The sequence below is a fragment of the Chelonus insularis genome, unplaced genomic scaffold (genome assembly GCF_013357705.1).
Source record: "Chelonus insularis isolate UGA/USDA-ARS -01 unplaced genomic scaffold, ASM1335770v1 contig_284_pilon, whole genome shotgun sequence".
NCBI lineage: Eukaryota > Metazoa > Arthropoda > Insecta > Hymenoptera > Braconidae > Chelonus > Chelonus insularis.
In genome coordinates this window covers 91,826-118,809 of record NW_023276468.1, presented here as the reverse complement: position 1 = coordinate 118,809, position 26,984 = coordinate 91,826, and the positions used below count along the sequence as shown (strand labels likewise).

Below are 26,984 nucleotides of genomic sequence, written 5' to 3'. Positions count from 1 at the left end.
TTATTTCAAAAGTTTTTTGTTATAGTTGATTACCACATCAACACCTGATGTTATAAATGAAATATTTTTTATTTAAAATAAACATTTGTCTTTTACATGATCTAATCATGTCACTCTTTTATCAAGTCACGTTACCTGTACTATTTATAGCATCATTAGAAAAAAGTTTAGTTCGTATGAAAGTGTCAATTATTCCATCATATCTGTGACATTTTGATCTTTTTTTACTTTCAAAAATTAACTGTCAATATTTAGTTTGAAATTTTGCAATATTTTATTTTATTACTACAAATGAAAATGCATGTAAAAAATAAATGAGGGAACAATTGTTAAACATCACATGATGTAGACGACATAAATTAACTTTTTGCTGAACAATATTTACTGATAAATTTTAAACAAGTTGGTGAAGATTTCTTAGACGTAGACAAGACTCTTGTCGAGGCTACAAATTGAGTCGGTAAGAGTCGATCGATCTCAGAAATGAAGCAAACTCTGAGAGTTGTGGCGCCGACGAGTAGACAGGCAGCGATGAAAGAAAATTGAAGACGGAAAAGCACTGAGTTATCTCTTGAAAATTTACTCTTTGCTTTTGAGAATGTTTCTTAATTCCATTAATTTTTTTATTCCGTAAAAAAAATTCTAACGTTGCATTTCACTCTTGAAATAATACAATTATTAAATAAAAAAAAAAAAAAAAAGAAAGGAATCTTAAAAAATTCAATTTAATTCAATTGTCAGAATTCTTTCCAGGTTTCTTGGTTTCTCTTAATGTAAATAACTCGAGAGATTCATGAAGATCATTATTATAACTATGAACTATTTTAAACTAGAAATATTTCAAGATCTAACGATATATTAATGTCAATAGAAACGAAGTAAATGAAGAACATAGTAAAAAAAAAAAAGAGGTTATAATTCTATTTCTTTCTTTCTTTTTTTTTCAATGAATAGAATAGCAACATTCAGATTCTTCTCCTAGTCTATTCTTTTGGTAAGTAGATTCATTAAGAATACTGATAAAATTGTTTTTATAGCAAAAAAAAATAAAAAAATAAAAAAAAAAAAAAAAAGCTATTCATCAAGAAAAATCGTCAGAATTTTTCATTATTTTCATTCAACGAAGAGTAAAGATTTTTTTTGTTACTTCCTTCTCATGTTTTTCAAAAAATCAATTACGAAAAGACATTGTTCTCATCATTTTTCAACAATTTTCCCTGCAGGTCCTCCATTTTTCCACGTACATAAACATTCTGCTATACTTCAATTTTCTTTAACAAGATCAAACTACCCCGTAGTTCTTAGTAAATGTAGCGAAAATGTAATATTACCTCGGAAAGTTATTATACGTCTTTTAAAATTCCTTTTAGAAAATTTTATTACGTCAAGAATTTTTCGTTGTTACATTTCATAAGATAACTTTTTATTAGATATTTAATGAATAATTTACTCTATATAAAATTAATAAAATGAATAATAAATATTATTTAAAATGTTATTATATAAAAATAACTTGTTTAAAATTTATTCGTACATTTTTTTATCCATTCCATTAGGGTTGATACATTAATAGACGACAGATTAAAACCACTAGTTAGTTTAAGTCTGTCTGAAGAAGATAGACAACTTTTTCTGTAGATACATTTACTTAATAGCTCGTATTTTCAGTGTGATCAATTGGTAGAGAAGATACTTTTCAAGTAAATTATTTGTTTTCATTCAATAACCCAGCCAAGCAATCACTTGCAACATTAATTTATAATTACGAATTAATTAACACTGAGCAGTAGAATAATTTTAAATTGTGCATTGAATGAATTCATTGGATCAAATAAACATACGTACAACGTTCATAATAATTTAATAGCAATTTATAATAAAAATTTAATTACTCATCAATAACTTATTAGTGAATTGAATAATTAAGTTTTATTCTTCATTAATTTATTATTAATTATTTAACTGAAATATTAAAATTTCTGGTCTATGAAAAATCTCTATGTAAGAAAGATAAAATAAAATAATTAATTGGAATAATAATTTTCAATTATGCATAGGATGGTAGTCATAATCTATTACTTGGTGGATGGTAATGGGCCATTTGGGCCCATTTAGAGTACATTAACATTAAGATGAATTAAATTTACGTAGTTAAATAATTATATTAAATAAGTATGTATCCATAATTGGTTGAAATGAGGCATGAAAGTCAATTTATGCCAGGCACGATCCACAGTGGTCCGACCGGTACGTCCACTACTACTCAGCAGTAGCACACAATGCAGAGAAGTGCATCGTGCAGGTGGTACCGACAGCATACAGTTCTGTATGCTCTAAATTTGCGATCGCGGACTCTATTGTCGTCCTATGTTTTGACTCAGTACCGCCTACCATTGTATCTTCATGACAATGCCATGATGAGCGACCATTCTGTCCCTGAATTTCCTATTTGCTCATCAATGACTTCAGGAATGTCCTCATCACTTCCATCCATCTCAGCATGTCAAACAAAAGAAACTCCAACAATGCTGAGTTTCAAGACTTATCACCAATAATTGATCATTTATTTTATCTTAATTATTATTTTTTTTTTTTTATTAAAATGATTAATGGGTTAGGGGTCATAATGAATCTTTGCACAATGATTTTTAAATTAATATTGTTCTTCAAAAATAAATTCTCTTTCACTGGACTAAGAGAATAGACATCATTTTCAAATAATAATTATCTATTGATTATAAAGCTAAGCTTTAAAGCTAGAGAATTTTTTTTTCACATCATAAAAAAATATTCTATGAAAAAGATTCACAATACCATTTTTTAAATTATTTCCGAGATTGATCCTTTCACTTTTACCTTTAAACAATGCTTTGATTCTCTATTTTTGCCTCTTGTTCATGTCAAATCACTAATACCTCTCTAAAGTGTTCAACTTTTTCCTGACAATTACTTCTATTCAAAATTTAAAACAGTCTTTTTAATAATGTTGTGTTAATAAAATAATATTTGTTGATGTTTTTAGATAATTGTTCTGCACCATAATTGAAATATTTACCATTTTAAGACAAATAGTTAGATATAAAACTCTGTCATCAATTAATAAAAAAAAAAAAGTAATAGACTTTCTTCAATTGGATCCCAATACCAATAGAATTTTTTGTAATAGTTTTCTCTAATGTTTATACAATTATAACAATATTACAAAATTAAACCAGAGCTATATTTTAGTAAATTAGTGAATATTTATTTCTTATCAGTAGGTTATTTTATTTTCCTATTTTTAAAGAGTAGATTAACTGACGATAAAACTAAAAAAAAATCTGATTTAATTTCTCCATTATTATTTTTCAATCCAACCAATTAATTTTGAATATTCTTCTACATACAAAGCTCTGTAATAACGAATAATTTTACGAAGCAGATAAAAAGTCTTCTTATACCAAATTACTTTTCAAGTAATAGAGATTTTATCATTTCTCAATTATAAGAATCAAGAAAAAGCCCTCCTAAAAGAAAAAAAAAATAAAATAAGGCAAGCATAAAATAAAAGCATCTTATTATTTCTCCAAAAAAACATGAAAGAAACTCGCATATTTTATTTAATACAAAAATGTTAAGTAATGCTTGGCATTACGACAAAAGTAAATAGTAACTGTAGTCAAATTTGAGGGGAAATTATCGTTGTTGTGGAAGTAACAACTCTAGGGGATTTGTCTCATCCAAGAGGATCGAGACGGGCATGGGGATTAGGATTTGATTTAGATAAGCTCACGAGCTCTTTCAGAAGCTTATCCTGAGACTTCTTTAGTCTCAATGGGGAAAGAAGAAAAGCTTGAACGCGTACCAGGCTATGAAACAAGGTTCTAGAATCTTGAAGTGAACGACTTTTGAATACTCTTTGAATCATGGTTCTGGACATTGATAAATATCCTGCCAACTAGAATAATCTGACATATATACAGCTCAAGCTTTTTTTGAATATACTTATTCTTTTATTTATTATACTATTTGAATAAATAAATAAATCCCTGTTATTTGTCTTGAAAAGCATTTGAAAAAAAAATCATCATTCAATTGTGATAAATTTAATTTTTTTCACAGCTAAAAACTATTTTATTTTCCAGAAAAATGACTCTATCAGTTAATATAGATCTTCATTCTTGCATGTTCGAATGTTTGCAAATCAATTTAAAGCAAAAAAAACATTATTTCTTAAAAAAAAAAACTCTCACGTTCCCGATGTACTTGTTAATATATTTCCAGTGACTTGCTGCTGCAAATTTGAAAAAAAATGTCTTTAATGTATGGCAATAGTCGGGAAATACGATGTTACTGTGAAAATATATTCTATAGTTTGTAGAGGAATTTATCTCAGCAAATAAATCCTTTCCCTTGAGCTCTCAACCATGTCTATACTTTATGAAACAGACTCATTGTTTCTCAAGCGTGAGATCAAAAGATTTCTCTCAACAGAACTGAATTCGAGAACTTGTAGCTTCCTCTGTGCATCTTATTTGAAATGACAAGTATATTTCTTGGCTAATAAATTTTCTCTTTTAATTACTTTCTTTTACTGGATTCTAGGTGAACATTGACTAATAATAAAATTATTTATTTCTGTGACTTTATCAACAAGAGTTCATGGTTCTTGGAGATGTTATTGCTTTTGGAGATGCTATCTTTGCCAAAGGTATCAAATAGTATAATTACTGATGAATGATCTCTCGGAATAATATTTAGAGAAGGTAATATCTTAGTAATTACATAAATACAAATTAGTATGTTTAATAACCAAAAGTTGGATGAGTTGTTTTCATTTATATCCTAATAGTTTAACATCAAAGCTTATTTCATTTGTTGAGAGCTTGATTATTTACATACTCAGTTAGTTAATAAATAAGCTAGATTTATGAGTCATTTTTAATTTAAAAAAAAAAACATTCAAAATAATACTTGATGCTTTAAGAGTAATTTAAATGCAATAAAGATTGATATGAGTTTGGATTTGAAAATAGTAAGATGAATACTAGTTGAGAAAAGTTAAAAATTTAGCAGTCAAATATTATCCTTAACGGATGCTTTGGATGGATCATTTAATTGTAGGGGGAAATAAAAAATAAAATACCGGAAGAATGAGTCTCTTGGGGTCGATACGTTGAGTAGAATCACCACAAACAATTTGACACGTGTTCGAATTCTCCATCACTATCTTTTAACTCACATTGCTTTCACCCACGAGCTAGTAACTCATGAGCGTTTTACAGAAGCTCCAACACGAGCACTCGTAAATTTCATTCCATGACTCTCTGGTTACCCAGACCTCTCTTTTGGTGATGTGGGAGTTCGGACATGCGGGAATTACGAGGCAGTTTGCGTTCAATGAGAGAACATCACGAGATATATATTCTTTTGTATCGCACAAAAATGTAATCGAACTGTTATAATTCTTTCATTGTTTAAAATTAGTAGAAAGTTGGGATAAAAAATCTACTTTATAGCCTTCCAACTTCTATTTAAACTTTTAGCGATAAAAAGTCTATATTTGATCTGTGGAAATATTTTATTAATGGATTTTGTCATTTTATTTGAAGCTTTAAAAAACATTTAGCATTGATAAAATTAAATCATAAAATATTTCTCTTGATATGATAAAGAGAAAATAGCAGGTGTTCTAAAAAATGGTTCAGAGATTTGTTTGTTTGTTCAATAAGCTAATATTCAGCATCAATATTTTTATGAAATTTTATTGATTCTGAAAATTACCAGTATTAATATTGAAATGTGAACGGTTAAATTATTCAGGTATTTACAGATTTTTATTTGAATGTTATTCCTCCTTTTTGATGTGCCCATTTACTTTTAATTACTGCATTTGTCATTTTCATTATCATTGCTATATAGAATAGGACTTTTAAAAAGTTGAAATTAAAAGGCTACTGACAATTTTGTAATTATTGCGTAAAATTCATTCAACTTTAATGACTCCAGTTAATGATTCTATAACTTTATTATCAGCTCTTCAACATAGAAAAATTGATTTCAATAAGCTAATTTTTTTCTAAAATCATCTTTCATCATTACTAGTATTTTTAAAAATTATGATTCAAAATTTAAAAAAGGACCTAGATGACAATCAAACTCAATTCTATAACTGTTGATAGATGATAGAACAAGTGAAAGAAAGTAATAGAGAATGCAAAAAATTTTTCAAGCTGAATTCTAAACTTATAGTTCACAAACATGCAATGTCAGTGATGCAAAGTTCAATTTAAAGCAGAAACTTCCAGTTACTTACTTCTCACGAAAACTTATTATTGATGTAAAAACATTAATTTATTCTGTGGACATGAGAGAGCTTGCAATACTATAGGCATTGTTAAAGACAACTTGAAAGCAAAGACTTGAGAGAAAGGAAAAAGGAAAGAGCAAGACAAGAAATAGCAAAAGAGTTAGCTGAATCTTCAACTCAAAGGAAAACTTAGCAAGGGAAATATTTATCATCCTGTCTGTGTGGATGATAAAATATCTTATATTTATTATCATATTTGATCTATAGAATAAATTAAATTGAGTTTTAGAGTTATTTAAATAAAATATTTTAAACTTTGTATTTTCCTATGTCAAAATAGATTGAATTTCAATTATTTAAGTACTGAACTAACTCCATTATCTACAAACTAACTTGCTACAAGACATTTTAAAGTAATATTAATGGATGTTAAAGAATTCTCTAGCATTTTTAGCAATTTTGTTCGAAGAGTTCATCACTTTCATTAAAATTCACTGGAAGTTAACCAAAGAAATTAGATAACCATGATTGACTAAGAGCTTTTGGGTTAGCAGAGCTATTTGTTGCTGTTACTCGTAATGTTAGAACTAAATTGTAACTAAATGTTTGTATTTAACAAATAGATCAATTGTTTGGTGATGGTACAAATGTTGTTTGATGGTGTTTTGTGAAAACTGATGGAATAATTTTTAAGTAAAGCTTAATTGTTGATGTTATCAAATGTTACTTGGTATTTATAATATCCTGAACTAAATTTAGTGTACCATTCATGAGTTATTATTAACTTTTTATTCCCACGGTCGTTTTTGACTCTCATTTATTTCATTCGTGGGCCATTAACTTTTCAAGTCAGTTTCATTTGGTACTTTTAAAGTTCTGAATGATGCTTTAGCAAAGTAGTACATTGAAAATCATCATTACTATGAGAAAGAATTTATTACTGATTTTAAAAAAAGTTTATTGCATGTCTTAATTGTTTTAATGTAGCATTAAGTTAAAGTTGAGAGCTAAAAGCATCATAAAAATGTCAATAACCGTAGGAAAATAGTTGAAAAATTTAATTAATCATTAAAATGAATATAAAAATAAACATGCATGTATTAAACATTGAGTTTTTTTTTTAATTATATTGAGTTAATTAAAATAAATTTTATTGTAATGGTGTGTAGGAGTATCCCTGAATAGAAATCTTTGGAAAAATATCAAATACCAATAAAGAGCGTCATGTTAGAGGTTTTATCAGATTTGTATATAAGAAAATATATAATAAAATAAGTAAATATTTGGTAAGAAAAATAATTGAATTTCGATAAAGCAAACATTTTCATCGATGTGAATAAAATACCAACATAAAAATATTTCTACAAGAGAATTTTTGCTTTATTAAAATTTGGTTCCATTTATCTAACAAGCCTGAGGGATCGAAATTCAATTATTTCAACATCACCAAAATAGTATTCTAGAAAAAATACCAAAACTCACTTTAAGTGGTGGTCTTGTGGGATCCTTCCGATACTCTGCATACCTTGCTTCAAAGCTATCATCCCAGTATTCTCTACTTCTCATCCAAGAAGGCTGAAAAAAAAAGAATTCAGAATATAAAAAATGATTATTTAAAAAACAATTACTTATCTTTTATTATACACAGACGAAGAGGCCATCAAGAAAAAGGTAATAAAAAATTTCGAAGAAAATACAAAAGTCGAGAGAGAAGGAAGTAGAATTCCTCCATAAACATTTCCAAGCCAGAATTGACTGGAAGGAAGAGAAAAAGACCCAGCTGGTCTCGAGAGTCCATGATCCTAGATATAGGTGCACACATTCAACGCCATTTTCCAAAAGTCTGTAGAAGCCCTACACACAAACTCTGTGATGCAAGAGAATGGAAGAGAATGTGAATCCCATTCACGAAAGAGTTCTAAAAGCTTTCCAGACGATTTAAGCGGCGCGACCGAGATTCGTCCGAGAAATTTGATAATGGACGAGACATGGAAGGCTGGACAATAGAACATTGCCGGAAATTTCTCGGCCAGAGCATACCACATCCTCAATCCATCGAATGTTCTAAGGGATCAACGTTCAAACTATCCTCTTGAGGAGTATCCAAATGGCTGGAGATCTTTCCCGAATATCTCTCGTCTCCTTCTACGACAATCCAATGCGCTTTAACGAGCCTCACGGGAAGCTCCTGTCGAGTCAATATAGAACCTCTCTATAGAAAGCTCCAACATAAAAATCACGCTCGCTTGAGGTGGTCCGCGTAATCCACGCCTGTGATCCCTAGGGCCACATCTGTAGGGATTATTGAGCTTCCGCTTGACGATTGATCGACTTTTCAGAGCCTTCAATAATCGTTCAGATGACAGAGGACTTATGAATTTGTCTACAATCGCTTCCTCCTTGTCAGAAGGGAATTAAAAGGTGTTCTTAGCTTTTCTCGGTAAGGTTATTTCATTAGGGGTCGGGGCTTTTTTTTTGGTGAGAGTCAATAAGGGAAAAGAGACGTAATTTGATCAAATGGTAATTCTGTTTTTTTCCCTTTAGATAGATAAATGGATTTTCCTTATTTATGTACACACATATATTTTTTCATGTTTATTTTGAACAAAAAAAAAATACATTGTTACTTAAAATATCTTTTTATCTCAAAAATTTATTATCATAATAATCTTTTATTTACTCTTTATTTAAATTAATAAATAAAACTTATTTTGTAAAAAAATTACTGTAAATAAATGTCATTAAATAACTTTTTTAAAAACATTAATTATCAGTATTATTAAAAATAGTATAGTTTGAAAATTTTAATTAATATTTATTCCACAAATTATCATTTAAAGTACAAAATTATTATTTTTTAATTTCAAAATTCTCAATCAACGGTGGAAATTTAATTTTAATTCCATTCTACACGGAAAAAATTAGAAATATAATCAAAATAAAATTCAAGAAGAATAGCAAGAACAATATTTGTGGTTTGCATGAGAGTTTTCGACAATATTTACACAAATGAAAAATTCTACAGTAATATTTACAGATGCATGGTCTCATTGTCTTCTTATGCTTTGAAAATTTTAATGAATACCCACAGGAAACACGCTTGGTACGGTTAATTATTTCCAAAATTCAAGAGATGCACATTACAGGTTTTCATGTTGTGCCATCTTTTATTTGAAAATATGTATTATATAAAATGCATAAAAAAAGTATTTAAAAAAGAATCATGACCCAGAAATATTCAGCAACTGAATGGACTGTGATAGAGATCTACTTATTGCTGGTGAATTATTTTTTACAACAAACTCCAAACTATTTACTTGATTACTTGAGCTATAGAGTGATAAACCTTTGTGATCTTCATTAGTTAATAGAAGAGATTTCCAATAGAAATTGGCTGTATAGAACGCTATTGCTATAGAAAGAGACTTGAACTTCTGTACCATGATCCAACCATACTTTGGCTTAATAGCTATGGCTTTATCTACTGCAGGAAAGTTTGATTCAAATCTTGGATGCTTCCTTGGTAACCATGAAGTACTTGGTTAGCCAAAGGATGGAAATAAAATTTCTTCTTCAAAAAAAATTAAATTATGATTATACGTTATAATATCTGAAAAGAAATCTAATTAAAATATCTAATGACAATGTAAAATAATAATTTTAAAATAAATAAATGGAACTTTCTATCTGTCTTTTCAATTGTTTTGAAGTTAAGAAGAGTTTTTAATGAAAAGAAATATTGTTTTTTTTTTTGTGGATAAAACTCTAAACATCACTTAAATCTTGTAGAGAAAATTAAAAGTCAACTAAAAACAATTTAAAGTGAATTTATTATGAAATTTATTATTATTTTGTCAGAAGTAAAAGTGGGAAAGCTCAATGTGTTGGAATTTTCATCGAAATTCTTTCCAACTTTATGTGTAAAAGCTGATAAAATTTCTCTAAAAAAAAATAAAACACATCAATTCTCTAAAATATTTACATCAACTTGAAAATTTTCTATATCAACATGTATTCATTTAGTAGTTGTTGCAAAAAAAAAAACTCACTATCAATATATTCAAATTAGTTGACTTTGTGTTCTTTACCAAGCTCCATAACTGACCATGTGTCATACCTAAGGATAATTTATGTGCTAATTAAGACTAATTGATGTATTAAATGAATATATTGGATGGACATAAATCAAACTGCAACAAGCTAATATTTCAGAATCTAGACTCGAGGTGTAAATTAATAGCACGAAGGTAACAATAAAAACTGTAATGAGAAAATTGAATTAATTATACTTCCAAAGAGATTCTATCATCAATAATAAACTCATAATATTTCTTCTTCCAGAACCACTACACTGCTTCAATCAAATTCACAACAAATTCTCGATTATTAATCAAAGAAGAAGCGGATATTAATCAACATCAATATGCAGCCAAACTACAAATTGAATATGCTAGGATGTCTTAACTAATCATCAGCAAAGAGAACTTGATAGTCATCATCAAAGATACATTAACCTACTAAATAGCCATTGGTTTCGGACATGGCTATATTCTCCAAACTCTAGCTAGCAGAAAATGCGATTCGATCACCATTAACCTCGAAAGCTTCCTCTACATCAACATGGAAAAGCTTGAAGATGTATACTTGGTGGATATGCTTTTGAAGAAAGCTCTGTCGTAGAGTATCTGCAAAGAGAACGAATAACGATGGTATATAGGATAAATAGGAGGAAAAGAGAGATAGTAACTATGATTTATAGCCTGCACAATGTCGACGAGAATGCCAGGAAATATATGGAAATACATTCTACCGCACATCGTGGAGGATCAAACTGCAACTGAATAATAGCTATGGAGTGCAATAGAAAAGAGAAAGATGAGGCCATATCTGGTAGTCTACCATGTAAACGGCACACCTAAGTACTCGTCAGCATTAAGACCAGCCGAAAAAAAAGAAGAATTTTGCAAAAAAATTTTTTTCCTTCAATTTTATTCTATTTTTAGCTACAGCAAATGCTTCAGATACATTCAATCCTTATTTGCGAATGTCTTTTTCATCTTATTCTACTGCTTACTACTTTTCTACTCGAGTTTTAAATCGCATTAACGTGTTCTTGTGTTTTATTGACCTGATTCTTTTTTTTTTGTCTACCATTTGGAAGAAGAATAAAAATTTCGAGAAAGAAAATACCCAGAAGTTGGATTTTCTGCTCTTTTAAGTTGAAAAAAGTGATATGTGAGAGAAAATAGGATGAATAATATTTAAACCACAGAAAATAGTGGCAGAGTTTTTGTAATGACAATTCCTCGGATTTGTTGAAATTTTTCTAAGTGAAAAATGTCATTTTTTTTATTTCTTTTAAAATTAAGTTTAAAAGAATTATAATTAAAATTATAATTATAACATACTTTTAAATGTATTAGTTAATTAAGTGTGAATAACAAGAAGGAATTTAATTTCATTTTTGAATTATTGTTTTGTTAAATTAAGGCAAAGGAAATATATTCTTTATTTAATTTACAAAGTTGAACAATACCAGAAATTAAGTTAAATCATCATTTAGAGAAAAAGGGTGCTCTCTTATTTGCTCGCTTTTGTCTATTTTACAAGGCTTTTAACAACAGCAAAACTTCCTTAACTTTTTACTTTATCTTACCTCTCTGGCATTCAGGATTTTTTCCAACATTGTTACTGTACTATAAGGCATTTAATGAGCAAACTTAACATCAAAGATACTTTCATTAGTAAGTACTCAACGAAAGCGTGAAGTGATATTCGACACAACTAGTTAAAAAATAAATATTATAATTTTATAAATAAATATACAAACTTTTATAATCACTACTGAAATATTTGATAGACTCATTCAAATGAAAACAAAAAAAGAATTTCAAGCATTTTTTTATTAATCTGATAAGATAGAAGAATTTTAGGAAATGTTTCAAAGTAAACTCGACAAAGTATCTTAAATATTACTTGAAGAAACTTGGTTTTTTTTATCTCAAAGTTGAGATCAAAAGACTGAAAAAATGTGCAAATCATAAAAGTAGAATTCTTTTTTATTGATAATGGTTTTCATCAAAATTCAGTCTATATATAAACCATTGTATATCTATGTACATAGGAAAGCAAGTTTGATAATCTACCCCATGGGAAGTTAAAGTTTAGTTATCGTGTTCTCAAGGGCGAAACCCTCTTCGAAGGGTTGATCGTTAAGGGGTTGTTTTGCTTCCAGTGATCAGGCTTGTAATTATGATAATTATCTGATAAGTGATGATACTGTTATATATAGTAATTTCATTCCCCATCATATTATTTTTTCAAGCATCTACTCATGTAAATCCTCTTTCGTGATAATTATTACCTACTTCTTTTTGCTCCAATGAACTGATTACCTATTATTTGTTATCAAAGCACATACTTAGGTATTCTTTCAATTATTATTAATTTAATGAATAGTTCTTTAGGTACTAATATTTTTCTATCCAATATACATTTTACTAATAGATAATTTTTAAATGAATATGAATTCTTGTTTGGATTGAAAATAATCTGACAGGGAAAGATTCCTTTGTTGCCTTTGATAACAGTAAAAATAAAAAGGATAATATTTGGGCAATATGATTAATGAAAACAATGAGGAAAAATTTTTCAATCCAACTGTATTTATAAGTTGTAATAAATCTTTTTAAAATGTTTTAGTTAAATAAAATATCACATTCTCATTAAATAAATGAAGAAGATAATTATAATCTGCTTTTAAATTTAATATCCTACTTTTAATTGAAGTGGAATAACAATGCATAGTAAAAATATTCAGGGGAATGAAAAAATTATTCTTTTCAATATTTAACTGTATCTCAAGTATAAAAATGAATTTTTATCATCAAAATAAACCAACTATCAAAAATCTTAGCAGCAAACTTACTGATATACTGAATAACAAACACATTCAACATGTCATGAAAGTTACTCTATATATCATAATAAAAAAAGAATATAAACTGATCAAGTTTTATTTAGTAACAAAAACGATAATTTATTTTTGAAATTGTATCTAACCGAGTCCATAACTACAAATCATCTAATTTCTTGTTAGTACTTTCAATTAAATTTGTTCTTGTTGACTTGTCGCTTTACTCAGGATAAGTCATGATATTGAACGTCTCAAGCTTTATCTGCTATATATACTGATATGTTGTTGGAGGAACTTATTGCCAGAAAGTTCTAGAACTTGGATCTTTCTTGTCTCTGTATTGATGCTTTCATCAAAGTGAATCCTTAGGAGTAAGTGGGATGACACGAAGACGATCGCTAAAGTGGAAATACGATACGTTGTGTGAAAGAGAACACCAACGTGTACAATACATCTACACGTTTGGAGTCTTCAATTCTACAGAAGCCTGGCATTTTAACTTTTTTCCAAAGTTTCCAAAAGTACCGAAGTAAAACTACGAAAAAATGACATTCCAAGGACAAAAAATAAAGTCAATAAGACCACCAAAAGCAATTGAAAAAAAAAAAAACTTGAAATAAATTTGAATACTTATGGAAAATTCAACTTTCAGATCTACTTTGTTTGTCGAGAGTGATTCACTTTATAAACTGGATAATAAATTTAGGTAAATTTACAGTTTATTCCAATATTTCTTTATCACGTCACTCATATGAACATGATAAACCCTCAAAGACAGCTCTAGGATTTATTGTTCAAACTATTTTTCAGCCTAGTTTGGTTTGCCACTTTCTGTTGGCAATGGGTTGGGGAGACTCTATGCATTCCCCACAGTCTGCTACTTCGTTACTGTAACCCGACAAGTGGTCAGTACTTGCCAAACGTCTGGATTGTTAATGATATCGGGGAAGCCTAGTATGCTCAGTTTCCGGTGAAGAGAATGTTACTCCTTGCATATATATATATAACCCTCACACTTTCTTGGTTTCGTTCTCAAAGTTATGTGCACATTGAGAAAAAAATTTACTTTATATACAAAATATTTCATTTGATCATTAAAATCGAAATTTTAAATAGTCGTAATGAAATATTTCTTTAAAATTATAAATATTTTAATAAAATCATTTTATTTAATCAAATAAATAAAATGGCATTTTTTTCAAACTTGTAACATTAAAATGAATGACAAAATGTGTTTTTGATAACAATATTATTGGATCAAATAAAATATTATCTTGAGAATACTTCAAATTCCTTTTATTGATTAAATAAAAAATTCTTTCATTTTTTTTTTCAGTGCAGGAATAAATGAAAGAAGAACTTAGAACCTCATGAGTATTTTTATTTTTTTTTTAAAAAAAAAGGTATAGAAATAAAATGTAAAGAAGACTTTGATTTATTATATAATATTTAAAATAGATATAAATGTGTGGATATGTGATCCATTTGTATTGTTATAAGTAAGTAAATGGAAAGAAGAAGAAATAAAATAATAACTGATGAAAAAGAATCTTTAAGAAGAACTTTTCAATGGATATTTTATAGAAAATAATCCTTCAGAAGAGTCTTTGGGGTAAAAATAAAACAGTTGTTGAGAAATATAATTATTTAGAGTGAATATATGATTTTTATGATTTTAGTGAAAGTTGAAAATAATTATTTGAAAATAATGAGTCTTTTCATTATTATATGAGATCAAATGAATGTTATTCATAGGAAGAATAATAATGTTATCTAAAAAACAGAGGGATGAGGTAATTTTTCACAATTGGGACTCCTGGCATGCAGATGTAGAATATTTTTTGCTCTACTTTTAAGTTTAATATGCTGTTGTTAATTGAAGTGAGATGAAAGAGCTCTAAACAAAGAGAAAAGTTTTTTAATTTTTTAAGTTTTTTTTAATTATATCTCCAATATGGAGTGTTTAATTTCAAATAATGAATATTAATGTAAATAAGTAATTTTATTAAAATAAAATTAAATAATGAATGAATAAAAAATATAAAATTGATTTGGTGAAATGTTCATAAGCAATTTAAACGACCTGACACAGAATATTTTGCTGCATAAAAAAAGGAAAAAAAAAAAGAAAAAACACATTTTGAGACTTCTTATATAAACTGAGTAACGTATTAGTATTATATTTCTCGTCACGTATCGAGTTCGATTGCTTTTGGTAACTAGATTACTTCCTTTTCTTACTTTCATTTTGCTCTTAGAGTTGACCCAATCGCTGCTAACCTTTTGAAAAGCAGCTTCTTGTAACTTTTCTTGATGAAGAATCCAATTGTGATGTACATTTCTCTTAAATTTTTATAAGTTTGTGAGCTGAAATGCTGAAGAAGGAAGTAGAAGGAAGATATGAGAGAGATAATAAGAAGTTGAGAAGGAATAAAATCTTTTTTGCTACCAATTCTCTACTCACTACTACAACTTTAAGATACCCATTATATATCATTTTTATTGATACATTGAAACGAAATGAAGAAATTCTTATTAGCAGTATAGGAATCATGAACTTCATTTTCGTAAAAAGTGTATGTACCTTAAATTACATTTTACATCAAATAAATATTCTTGGATAAATTACTTAACGATTTGGATAACAACATTATTAATTCGATTAAAAGAAATAATCTTTTTTAAATAAATTTTTGAGCAATGAAAATAAAGTATCAATTGATTTTTATCAAATATAATATGACAACTGATCTCTGCATTAGTTTTAGAGTAAAAAAGGATGCATGTAAGCTTAAAATTATAAATGAAAGCAAATGAATATAATATTATTACAAAAAGCTCAACTTAAATAAATATTACATAGAGAAATCTGTCAGAGAAAAGTATATAAATTTTTTAATAAAGATGTGCTTGACATTCTAAGTGGCAGACTGCTGGAATAAATTGAATTAAATGGGGTCAAAAGAGATGGAGCGAAATGAATTTACATAGGACGATGGTAGAAATGCGTGCGAGTTGGTTTAAAGGGTACACGCATCCCTTATTTCTCAACTAGCGTAAGTACTGGTTATGTGACATAAATAGAAACTCATCTCCCTTTCTCTCTATCATCCTTTATCATTTTCGAGGGGTTGAATAATACTAACACATTATACGTCACAAGGATCTTCTCCTGTTTTCCTGATAGTAATTTAATATCGCCTGGCTCAACGTTTAAACTATGTATACGTAGGATAATAGGTACACGCACGAGGTTTCAGCCCCGGATTATCGATGTTATCGTTATCGAAGCTGACATCACTTTACATCACTTAAGCGCGAATTGTTGCAAATGGCTTCCATTTTCTCTCAACTCCACTCTTATAAGATAGATTTAAAAGAGTAAAAAAGTCACGTCTATTTCATGTTTTAATCAACATTTCTTTCGTTGGTTCGTATATTACTTTTCGAGTGCTGCCTTTAAAGCGTTCAACATTTTCCGAGCTTTTGTTGAAAACAATTTAGCTTTCGATATAGTGATTTTTAGTTTTAAAAGAAAAATGAGTTATAACATTGAAAATTGTCATGTCAATTTGATTTTTCTTATTTGATTGAAAAAAATTAATTGAACCATTTTTTTGTCCTTAATTTATATTTACTTTTTCTCATATTTTTGAAAAAATGTTTGAGAGAAAATTCATTAACTTTAAAAACTATTTTAGTTTTGATGAACTTGTTTCATCTAGATTAAATTTTTCTTTCATTATTAATGATCACATTTTTATTTAATTGTTAATTAAAATTTTAATAAGTGACTATTACTAATATTAAGGGCAATTTTTTTTCCAATTATTTATACTCTGTTTGAATTAGTTATTTTATTAAATTTTTGACAGAAAAAATGATTGATTTAAGCATGATGAATATTGTCTTTGAATTGAGAGAATGTATTATGAAAAATGGTTATTACAAAACCAACCATCGAGAAAGATTTTATTTAAAAAGGAAACTATAGTAGGAAGTTGGTTGTGAAAAGTAAATGATGAAAAATTGCAATGGAATCTATTCTCCTTGAGTCTACTTTTATTAAAGAGTGATCTCATGGATGAAAAATAAATACTCACGAGACAAATGTATTTCACTATTGATATACTTCAATATTAACAAAAAAAATTCAAACACTATTCAAAATAATTTCCACTCTATTTATTATTAAAAAAAAGTATCATGTTCTTTGAAAGCAATCTGGCGTGAAAAATTCATCCATAAAAATCCAGGTCTAGTCGTATCATTGAAAGTAAATAGTGAAAATGATAATGAAATCAGTACACGAAAAGTGCAAAATGAATACTATGATAAAAAAAAAAGATGCATTCAACTATAGATAGAATGAGTGAATCAATTAACTCACTCTGATGTTCACCAAATCGACCTTCTATTTTTATTTGTCAGTGCTCTCATGCATTTTCAATTTCCGGTCAGCTTAATCGATTGTGATTCCGACCTTCATTGTTAATAAGTACATTGTCCCGGTCTTTTTTTGTCTCTCTTTTTACACGAGTTATCGTTAGCATATTGATTCATATATTTTTTTACAATCAACTTTGATGTAAATCATGATTTAACTCTTTTTAAAAATTTATTTATCATCAATTATTGGTGAGATATATTTTTATAAACAAATTATTAAAATAAAACTAGTTGATTATTAATTTATGGGCAATAAATTTTTTATTAAACATTAAGTGCACTTAATGTTGATTATGATTCTTTAGGTAAAAAATTAAAAGTGAAAATAAAAATTTTTGTGTTTAACCTAAGTAGAGGATAAAAGGCATGTAGAGAGGATAGGATATATCTATTATGATGATATAATATTAGGAATTTTTTGGTCTTCATTCATTCACACTCATTTAGAACATTACTAGCAAAAAAAAAAAGGAACAAAGTGCAAATGAGTGTAGTATAAAAAAATAAAGTACTTTTTCTCGTGAAAAGAATGAGACTGGGAAGTAGAAGAGAGAAAAAAGTTTACGCCGTTCGCCTTTTAGTAAAACGGATGGTTCACTCTTTTTTTAATAAGTGAAGCAAATCCAACATTCTGCGTAGATACTTATTAAAGAAGATCCAAAGAGATGAAAGAGAGTTTTTTAACTTTAATGATTTAATATTATAATCACATAATCGTATTTTTTTCCATTTTAATTACAAAGAGCTTGTGTCTATTTTATAGTCAAGTGTCTTCATTATTATTGTCATATTTATTATCAACAATTTTATTATTTATAATTATTAAGATTATTATTTAATCTTTATTTATTTCTATTAATTACAACCATTTTTTTTTAATCAAATTATCAAACCATTAAATTTTAATTTCATTTTATTACAATTACAATTTAATGTAATGAAGATAAAATATAAAATATTAATATAATGCATAAAATCAATATTCATAATTATGTACACTGTAACTTTTAGTGTTTTATTTTAAAACATTAAAAGTGTTTAAATATAATGTCACCTATTTGATTAACATTGTCTCGATTTTAAAACATTTTAAAATGTCATATTAAAATACTTTTAATGTTTTAAAATAAAACACTAAAATCTACAGTGTAATTACATACAAAGATTATAAAACAAAATAAAAACACCCAACTTTACTTTATTTATATTTACATTTAAAAAATTCATCAAAAAAAAGATATATTTAAAGAATTTTTTACTTTTTGCAAAATGGTCACAATGCTTTTCATTTATGTTCTTTAAAATCGAAAGGATAACTGTCATCATGATCCTGGACAAAGGAATTTTAAAATTAAGAAAAGTATTAACTTAAAAAATCGCGTGATCATCTACAATCTTTCAAGATTTCAATGAAATGTAGATATACTGGAGTTACTGTTCAACGAACATGCTCTCAGTAGCCATTTATTGTCGCATTTGAAAAGTCGCCACCACGAGTTATCGCAAGCGAAAGAATCTCCATTCATTATACACTTTGGTGAAATTCACTAGAGCATTCAAGAGAATACTTTATTCCGTTACTGTCAAAATTAATGGTCCAGTAAAAAATGCTAAAGACAGCTATTTAATCAATTCTAAAAAATAATTATCGTAAAAGCTTCAGTATAAATTAGAAATTTAATCAATCCTTCAAAAATTCATGATAAAGGATGCTGTTTTATTTTAAATGAAATAAAAGATGAAGAAACAAAGAAAGGGGGTTTCTTTATTCAGTCATTAAGAAGAGAAATTTATCGCGGAAATTTTCTTAAATTTCTCGTGACAATTAAATTTTCTACGCAAGCAGATAATTGTTTATTCAAGATGTAAATACAATTCATGATGATACTGTGCTAAAATTTTATCTCTAACGACAACATTAAAGGCCCGACCTACTAACATTATAGGGGGTTGGAGCTTTCAGATGAAGCTGTACATTATTCACAGTCAAAGTGTCTAGTCTTGTACATTCACGAAAATTTGTTATCTTTATTATCATACTTCTGAACATTAACTGTTTCGTATTTTACTTTTCTAAAATATTTAATAGAAATTTTTCACTAAAATTTATTTATACAACTGTTACATATTACAGCTGTAGTTACGAGAAACTATGTTTAAATAATTGAAATTTTTTTTTTTAAACCAACATAGCTTGAGGGAAGAATTTTTTAATTATTATTTTTTACTATGTAAAATTAAAAAACAAAAAAGAATTTCATTGAAAAATATATTCCTACAACATGTTTGTATTCAATATCCTAGAGATCTTTTGACTTAAATGAAGGTTTACATGAATATTGGAAAAGTATCGAGTTTTCCAAATGCTTTTATTCGACTACACGGAATCAAAGTGGTATCGAATGGCCTAAAGATGAAAGACCAAAAGGTATGCAGCAACAAACAAAGTTACGATGAAACTGAAGTATGTAATTGGATTCAGTCATACATTGTCGAACACTAATTCCTCCATATGGATGTGATAGAGAATTGAATCCATTTATTAACTCAAAAACTCTGTTATAATAACGAACTGTAACTAACTGTGTCTATAGATACTAATAAAAGCTACCAAATTAAAAGAGTTTGGATACTGAAAAAGTTCGCAATTAAATGAATAAACAACTTGTCATCATGGAAATCAGTCAATCCAATTCTTGAATATCTAAAAGTTTATTTTTCTCATTAGGATTAATTTAATAATTTCATTTAAATATGTTTTGAAAATTTATTTCAATACAATTTATTATTTTATATTTTTTTTTCACTAAATTATGAGTTGTTTTAAAAGTAACATTTAACTAAATATAAACCTGAATGATTAAAATAACTGAAAGAGAATATAACGCAAGCTATTATATAAAATAACAAAAACAATAAATAAAACATATTGTTAAAAATAATTGAAAATAATAGAATGAATGTATAAACTCAATTAAAAATTTTTTTGAATTTAGTTCAAGTATGTTAGTACAGACTTAAACTATTTTTATGCTTTGCATGCTTTGAAACTAACAGGAAAATATTAAACAAAAGTCCAAAGCAGTATTCTCCTTGCAAATATTTGCTCTACAATCGATACGTGACTAAAAATATCACTAGAATGGATCTCTTGGAAATCGATCATGAAAAAGAAACATTGATGAAAATGAATATACAGAGAGAAAGGTATTATTTTCTGGTATCATTAAGTAATTATATTTAAAATAGACACAAGTGAATTACTAATAGACTGCAATCAACAGTAAGAGGTATAAATAGTGAAATTATTATAAGGATCAACTGTCCTAAGTATACTCAATTTAAAATTCCAGACGCATCAACTTACATTACAAATGCTTAACACCGTCTCATCTATTAGTTTCTACGACTTTGGCAAGCAATCTTACTGACACATTTGCCAAGTGTGCCAACAAATCTCATTCAGTATTAAGCTCATAATAATTATTCGCCATTTGCACGATCTTAGGTTACTTTTAACCATCTTATAATTAATTCAAGAAATATATTGGCAATTCTGATGATATGTTCCCTTCAAGTCAATCAGTTAAAATGATAAAAAACATTGATTGTTAACTGACTATCAATGCCAACCTGATTACTGATTGAATCACAATCAATGATGGACTTGATGGCACTGATGATCAGTTGCTGATTTGCAATCATTAATACTGATTTATTTGGAAAAAATGATGACGATGGTTGTGCATAGTAGTAGAAAACAAGTCTGGTCTATTCTTGACCTACCAATGAACAGGTCTTGCTTCTTACTAGGGTGGCAATAGTTAAGTTCTATGTTGTGATTATAATAATTATTCTAATGCAAGTCAAATTAGTGATGTAAATGACACCCTGCTACACTGAAGAAAAATAATAAAAGGTTGAGTTTTACATGACATGTACTGCTCTATTATAAGACATTAATAACATTGAAATGGTGGATGTCTTCTAGTTAAAGTGATTGATGATTTTCTGCAACATCAATATAGCAGTTTTAAGTTTGACTCACATTTATAGCTGAATCTTTCTTGAAATTTAATAGAAGTTGGCTGGAATCGTCTTCAAATAAATTTTCAAATCCCACGAGATTCTAAAAAAATTTCTTCTGCTAACATATTGCATTAGTTCACGCAAGTTTAAGAATTCAAACATTTTACGTAATAGCAAGTAAAATTCATTGAAATAAGGAATGTTTAATCGATATGGTAGTCAGTGTGATATTTTTAACAAGATACACTTAACGATTGAAAAGAAAAAAGTTGTGAGACCCATTAAAAATTATTCGCTCGTAATTCTAAATAAAGAAATTAAAATATGCTACCGGAAGTAGTGTAATCTATAAAATAACATGGTATTATGCTTCTTTAATCGTTCTCCCTTAATGCTTCCGTCTCAAATTTTTTTTCCTTCATTTTTTTTTTTTCATCTCGCTTTTATACTCTGGTCTCCTTACGGCTTTTAAAAATGTAATAATGCAAGGCACGACGGAGTGCATGGCTTATCGAGACCTAGGGTATCACGCGAGTTCCGGGGAGAAATGAGAACCACGCCCTCTAGCCTACAGCAAATTGAAAGCTTGGTAAATCGAAGACGAATGAGATGCGCGCAGATGCCAAAGCTGATGGTCGATTTTTGCTTAATACTTTTTCACAAATCACTGCGTTACTGGAATTGAATTTTTAAAGCAGACATTTTTCAAGATGGTCTTCATGTTGGAGATCATTAATATATATTCCACTCTATGTAAGCAATATCATCATTCTCCAACACACAAATAGAGTTACAGTCTAGTGAAAAAGAAAAAAAATATAACAGAATTGCATTTAGTTCATTCTTTTATGCTGACATATAAGTTAATGATAACTTACATGACTTTTAGATAAATGAGGTTTATCCTTTCATGAGAATAATACTTGAAAATTAATTGGATTAAAAATGTAATTGAGATGATGCAAGTCGTGGTCTAGATATGACTCTGAATGCAATAATGATGTCACAATTTCGAACAAAACTTATTCAACTATTTTTATGTAACTTCAGGGGAAAATTGATTTGTTTTTTTTTTGTTAAAAGATCATCTTTCTCCTTGAATAACTTGGAAACGACTTATCCGATTTAGCTCAAATATTAATCAGCTCCAAGTTACTTCATGTTGTAGGGAAGATTTTGGATCAAAATCCGTATGATGTATAATATTGTTCAACAAAATGTTTATCCATGTAGACTGTATTCTTAAAATAAAAAAAAAAAATATAAAAAATAATCTTCTAAAGTGTTGTGACGTAAAGAAGAATTTTTTCATTTTTAATTAAAAAAAATGAAACGATCAATTGAAGATGTGTAGAAAAAAATGTAGCTGAAGTTTTAAACGTTTACGGTAAACGGAAAAAAAGAATAAATGAATTGAAATCCATTAAGGATGGACACTCTTCGCAAATATAATATAAATAAGCCAATAAATGCTAAAGAATGGTTAATAATAAACCATTATGCAAAGAAGATTGGAGAAAAAAAAACAATAAATGGTTATATCGACTCAAAAATAGTCACATATTATTTCGGTGACTTTGAAATCATCTTACTAAGACCCCTGATCCTTCAGATGATTTCAAAATTAGCTTACTAAGACCACATATTTTTCCAAGCCCCGGAACACCCTCTCCCCTCTTACCCCCTTTTTTTATTTATTTAAAAAAAAATACAACAAATCATTATATCGACTTGAAAATTGTTATAAAGATTTCTCTCGACTTTAAAATCATCATACTAAGACCCCAGATTTTTACAAGAAAAAATATAATGAATGAACTAAATGTTACAAGTCGTTAGATCAAAATAGCAATAATTGTGATTTAAGTAATTTAGTTGGACATAAATTTCCAAGAGTTCATTTCAACTGAAACGTAATTTTTTTAAACAGTTACGACATGAAATGTCACATATGTTTCATATACGACAACTACTTCTGTCATCTATTAGTGTGCGTTGACAGCTTTCATGGTTCCTCAACGATAACGAGCAATGACACTACTGTTAGCAACAACGGATGGCTGGTTAAAAATAATTGTTATGTTATCATTGCTGAGTTAATTACTATATTATAATGACTATAATGTTTGTTATACATGCTTTACCTTTTCATCTCTTCTAATAATAAAAAGATTCATAATTATAAACACTATTTTCATTATTTACAAAATTCTTTCAACTCTTTTCAACTGACCATATGATCATTTATCCATGTAACAATAGATACTTATTTGTTAGAATTAATTATGGGAATTAATTGAGAGTGTTAATTAGTTCAGGTAGTCTGATGTGGTTGATATCTTTGTGATTAATCGGTGGATTTAATTTTCGTTTGGCTATTATTTTAATTGATGGCTTCTTTTATGGTCTCAGATAAAAGAATGTTGAGTTTGTTATTTTTATTTTTAAAATTAATTATTTTTTTGATAAAAAAACCTTTATATTTAATAAATAATTAATAAGTTTTATGTCTTCAGATTTTTTTTATCGATTTCAGTAAATTAAAATGAATATTTAATAAAATCTAAAGGTCTTGCAATAATGATGAAAGTTTGCTAGAATTCTAGTGTAATGTAAATAAATGCTAATTAATTTTATAAATTTAATAAGAACGTTTTTTTTTCTAATAAATTTAGAAGATATTGAAATTAAAATTAATTTTTTCGTGATTTATTACTAAACATTGTATTGATATTTGTGTTTAGATGCAGTTTTTATAATAAATTACATGAATAGTATGAAAATTTATGCTAAAAATAACAATTAATTGTCCAAAAACTATTTTTCACAGAGATATTTAAATTGGGACCAGGCGATAGATTAGCATTTATTTACATAGTACAAAAATTTTGTTAAAATGTTATCATTATTGTAGGATCTTTAGATTTATTTAAATTTAAAAAATTGTTGGTAATGATAGTAATTATTTAAAACAAATTAGTAGAAAAAACAATTTGAATACAAGACATAAATATTTAAATGAAAATAATAATAACAATCTGTCATTAATCTATTTCCAAATCCCCAAGAGTGAAAATTCTCTCGAAAATGGCGAAATACAATACGATAGTTAGGGAAAAGGACACTGCATAAGTCAATTAAAGCTTTTGAATAGCCGTAAATATCCTCACTGGCTAGACGCTCATATTGTACAAAGGGCGACGCGTCGCTAAGCTCGTTAATCGTCGCATCGTTGAACAACACGAAGCTCATATCGAACGGCTTCAAGGGGTGAAACAGAATAGAAGAGAAATGGAGAGAACGAAAGAGGATGATGTAATAAAAAAATATAAAGATGATAAAAAATATATAGAGATATAGATATGTATGTATATATACACTGAATCCCTCTCATCCCTCTTGTGATGACATTCTATTGCTCGGTGCTATACCTTGCTGTGAGCAACCCTCCTGCACGTCTCGTCGTTTCAGCATCAGCACCGAGCTTTCATGCTAACCCTCACAATTCCTCTTGCCTCTTTTGGCCTCTCACAACGAGCCCGATAAGATGCGTCCCGGACGCGCACGAGGGAAGTTCATCCCTCTTGGACAACCCTTGTTCTCTCTTATAAAACCGTCACTAGCTCGATCTACCCCTTGTCGACCTCCTCCACCCAACATATTCTACGCCCCCGGGCTCCTTTATTTTCTTCTCCCAGCGGGACGTGGGTGATCCTCGGCCCAAGGGTATTCACTCGAGTGGACCATGTACACCCCGTCACTCCCCTGTCAATTCTTGTCTCTCATTCTCCAACTCTCACACTCGTCAGCAACATCAAAGGAATTATTATTTATTTAAAAACCTGAATAAAGCTCAATATGAAAGTCATTATGTAGCGACGAAAAAAAAATATCTTTCTTATGGTAACGTATGTATACTGTTGTTTGCATTCTCAAAAAGTTTGTGATGATGCAGAATTTTTCAACAAGAACACTGATAGCTTTTTTATCGTTACGTGATGATAAGAAACTGCTTTAAGCTTCTTTTCGAGTGTGGGCGAACCTACAAAATTATACTTTGTATAAACATGCTTGCATAAAATAACACTTTACATTTTTGATCATTGTACATATGAGATCAATTTGTAAACCAAAGATAACAGTTTACTCCTTAGTCTTGAATTTAGACGAGAGAAAATCATTTGTTAGTAGAAATGCTAAAATTCCCTGCATGTTTTACAGAATTTTTATTATACTCCCAACATGCTAGTATCAAAGAATTTTTTTCCGTTTTTTTATTAAATTGAAACCGCGAAAGAATTTATTGGTTTTTAATCAATCAATGGATATTTTTTACACAAAAATTGAAGGTATTTACAATAGTTTATTATTTATTTGCGGAATAAAAACAATTATAAAGTTGAGAAAATTTTCAAGAATAATTGTTTTGATGATAGATTTGGTATTTTTTACCGGAAATATATTTTTTTTTTTTTATTCGAAACAAAAAAAATACTTGAAAATGTATGCCAACGATGAAAGAGTATTTTAAGTTTCTTTGATCTCTTTGAGAGGAATTTTAACCGATTTTTACTACAATGCACTTGAAAGCGTATCTGCAGTATAAAAATTATAAAAAATCACGAATAGGCTTATCTGTAGTTTGAAAAGACGATTAAATGTTCATAAAAATGTTCATAAAAAAAAAAATACGTAACAGTAGATAAAAAAAATTCTGAAAACAATCAATAAGTTTATTTTTTTTTACACTGAAAGAAAAAAATTATAGCATCAAGTAAATATGATTACTGTAGGAGCAAGTTAATAATAATTAGTGCTAAGTAGAAAATAATTTATTAAATAGTTCATATAATGAATTGTTTATTTAGTACAAGTAATTATTTATTTACTTGATCCTACAATAACCTTATATTTATATAATACCATAACTTTTTTTATCAGCGTTATTTTTTTTTTTGCATGATTAGTTTTCCCCTAAATAATAAACATAAGTGTAATATCAATTAAACATAAACCATTAATTATCTGCATGTAATAATTAATATTTATCAAAAAAATATCATACATTCCGACAAAAATTAGTTTTTAATAAAAAAGAATTTGTTAATATTATAAATATTTTTTCTTTTATTAGACTCATGTTAGATAAGTTGGATTAGACGGTGACATTAGTAATTAATATAGATTTAATAATATGTACCAAGAGTAGACAAGGTAAGCAGAACTGAATTAGTGGTATCGACCGAAATACTTGCTTTAACATCAACTGATTAATGTAAATATCATTTTATCCCAAACTGT

At 28.0% G+C, this 26,984-nt stretch overlaps 1 protein-coding gene across 1 annotated transcript in view; it reads right to left on the bottom strand.

The window, feature by feature from the left end:
* Window positions 1-7,771: 7,771 nt before the first annotated feature.
* LOC118065263 (uncharacterized) overlaps window positions 7,772-26,984 on the bottom strand; it is a gene marked incomplete at its 3' end in the record, with an annotated part of 74,074 nt that continues 54,861 nt past the window's right edge. The window contains exon 3 of the mRNA XM_035080434.1: window positions 7,772-7,864. Coding sequence (XP_034936325.1) covers window positions 7,772-7,864 — 93 coding nt within the window. The remainder of the gene's footprint in view (window positions 7,865-26,984) is intronic.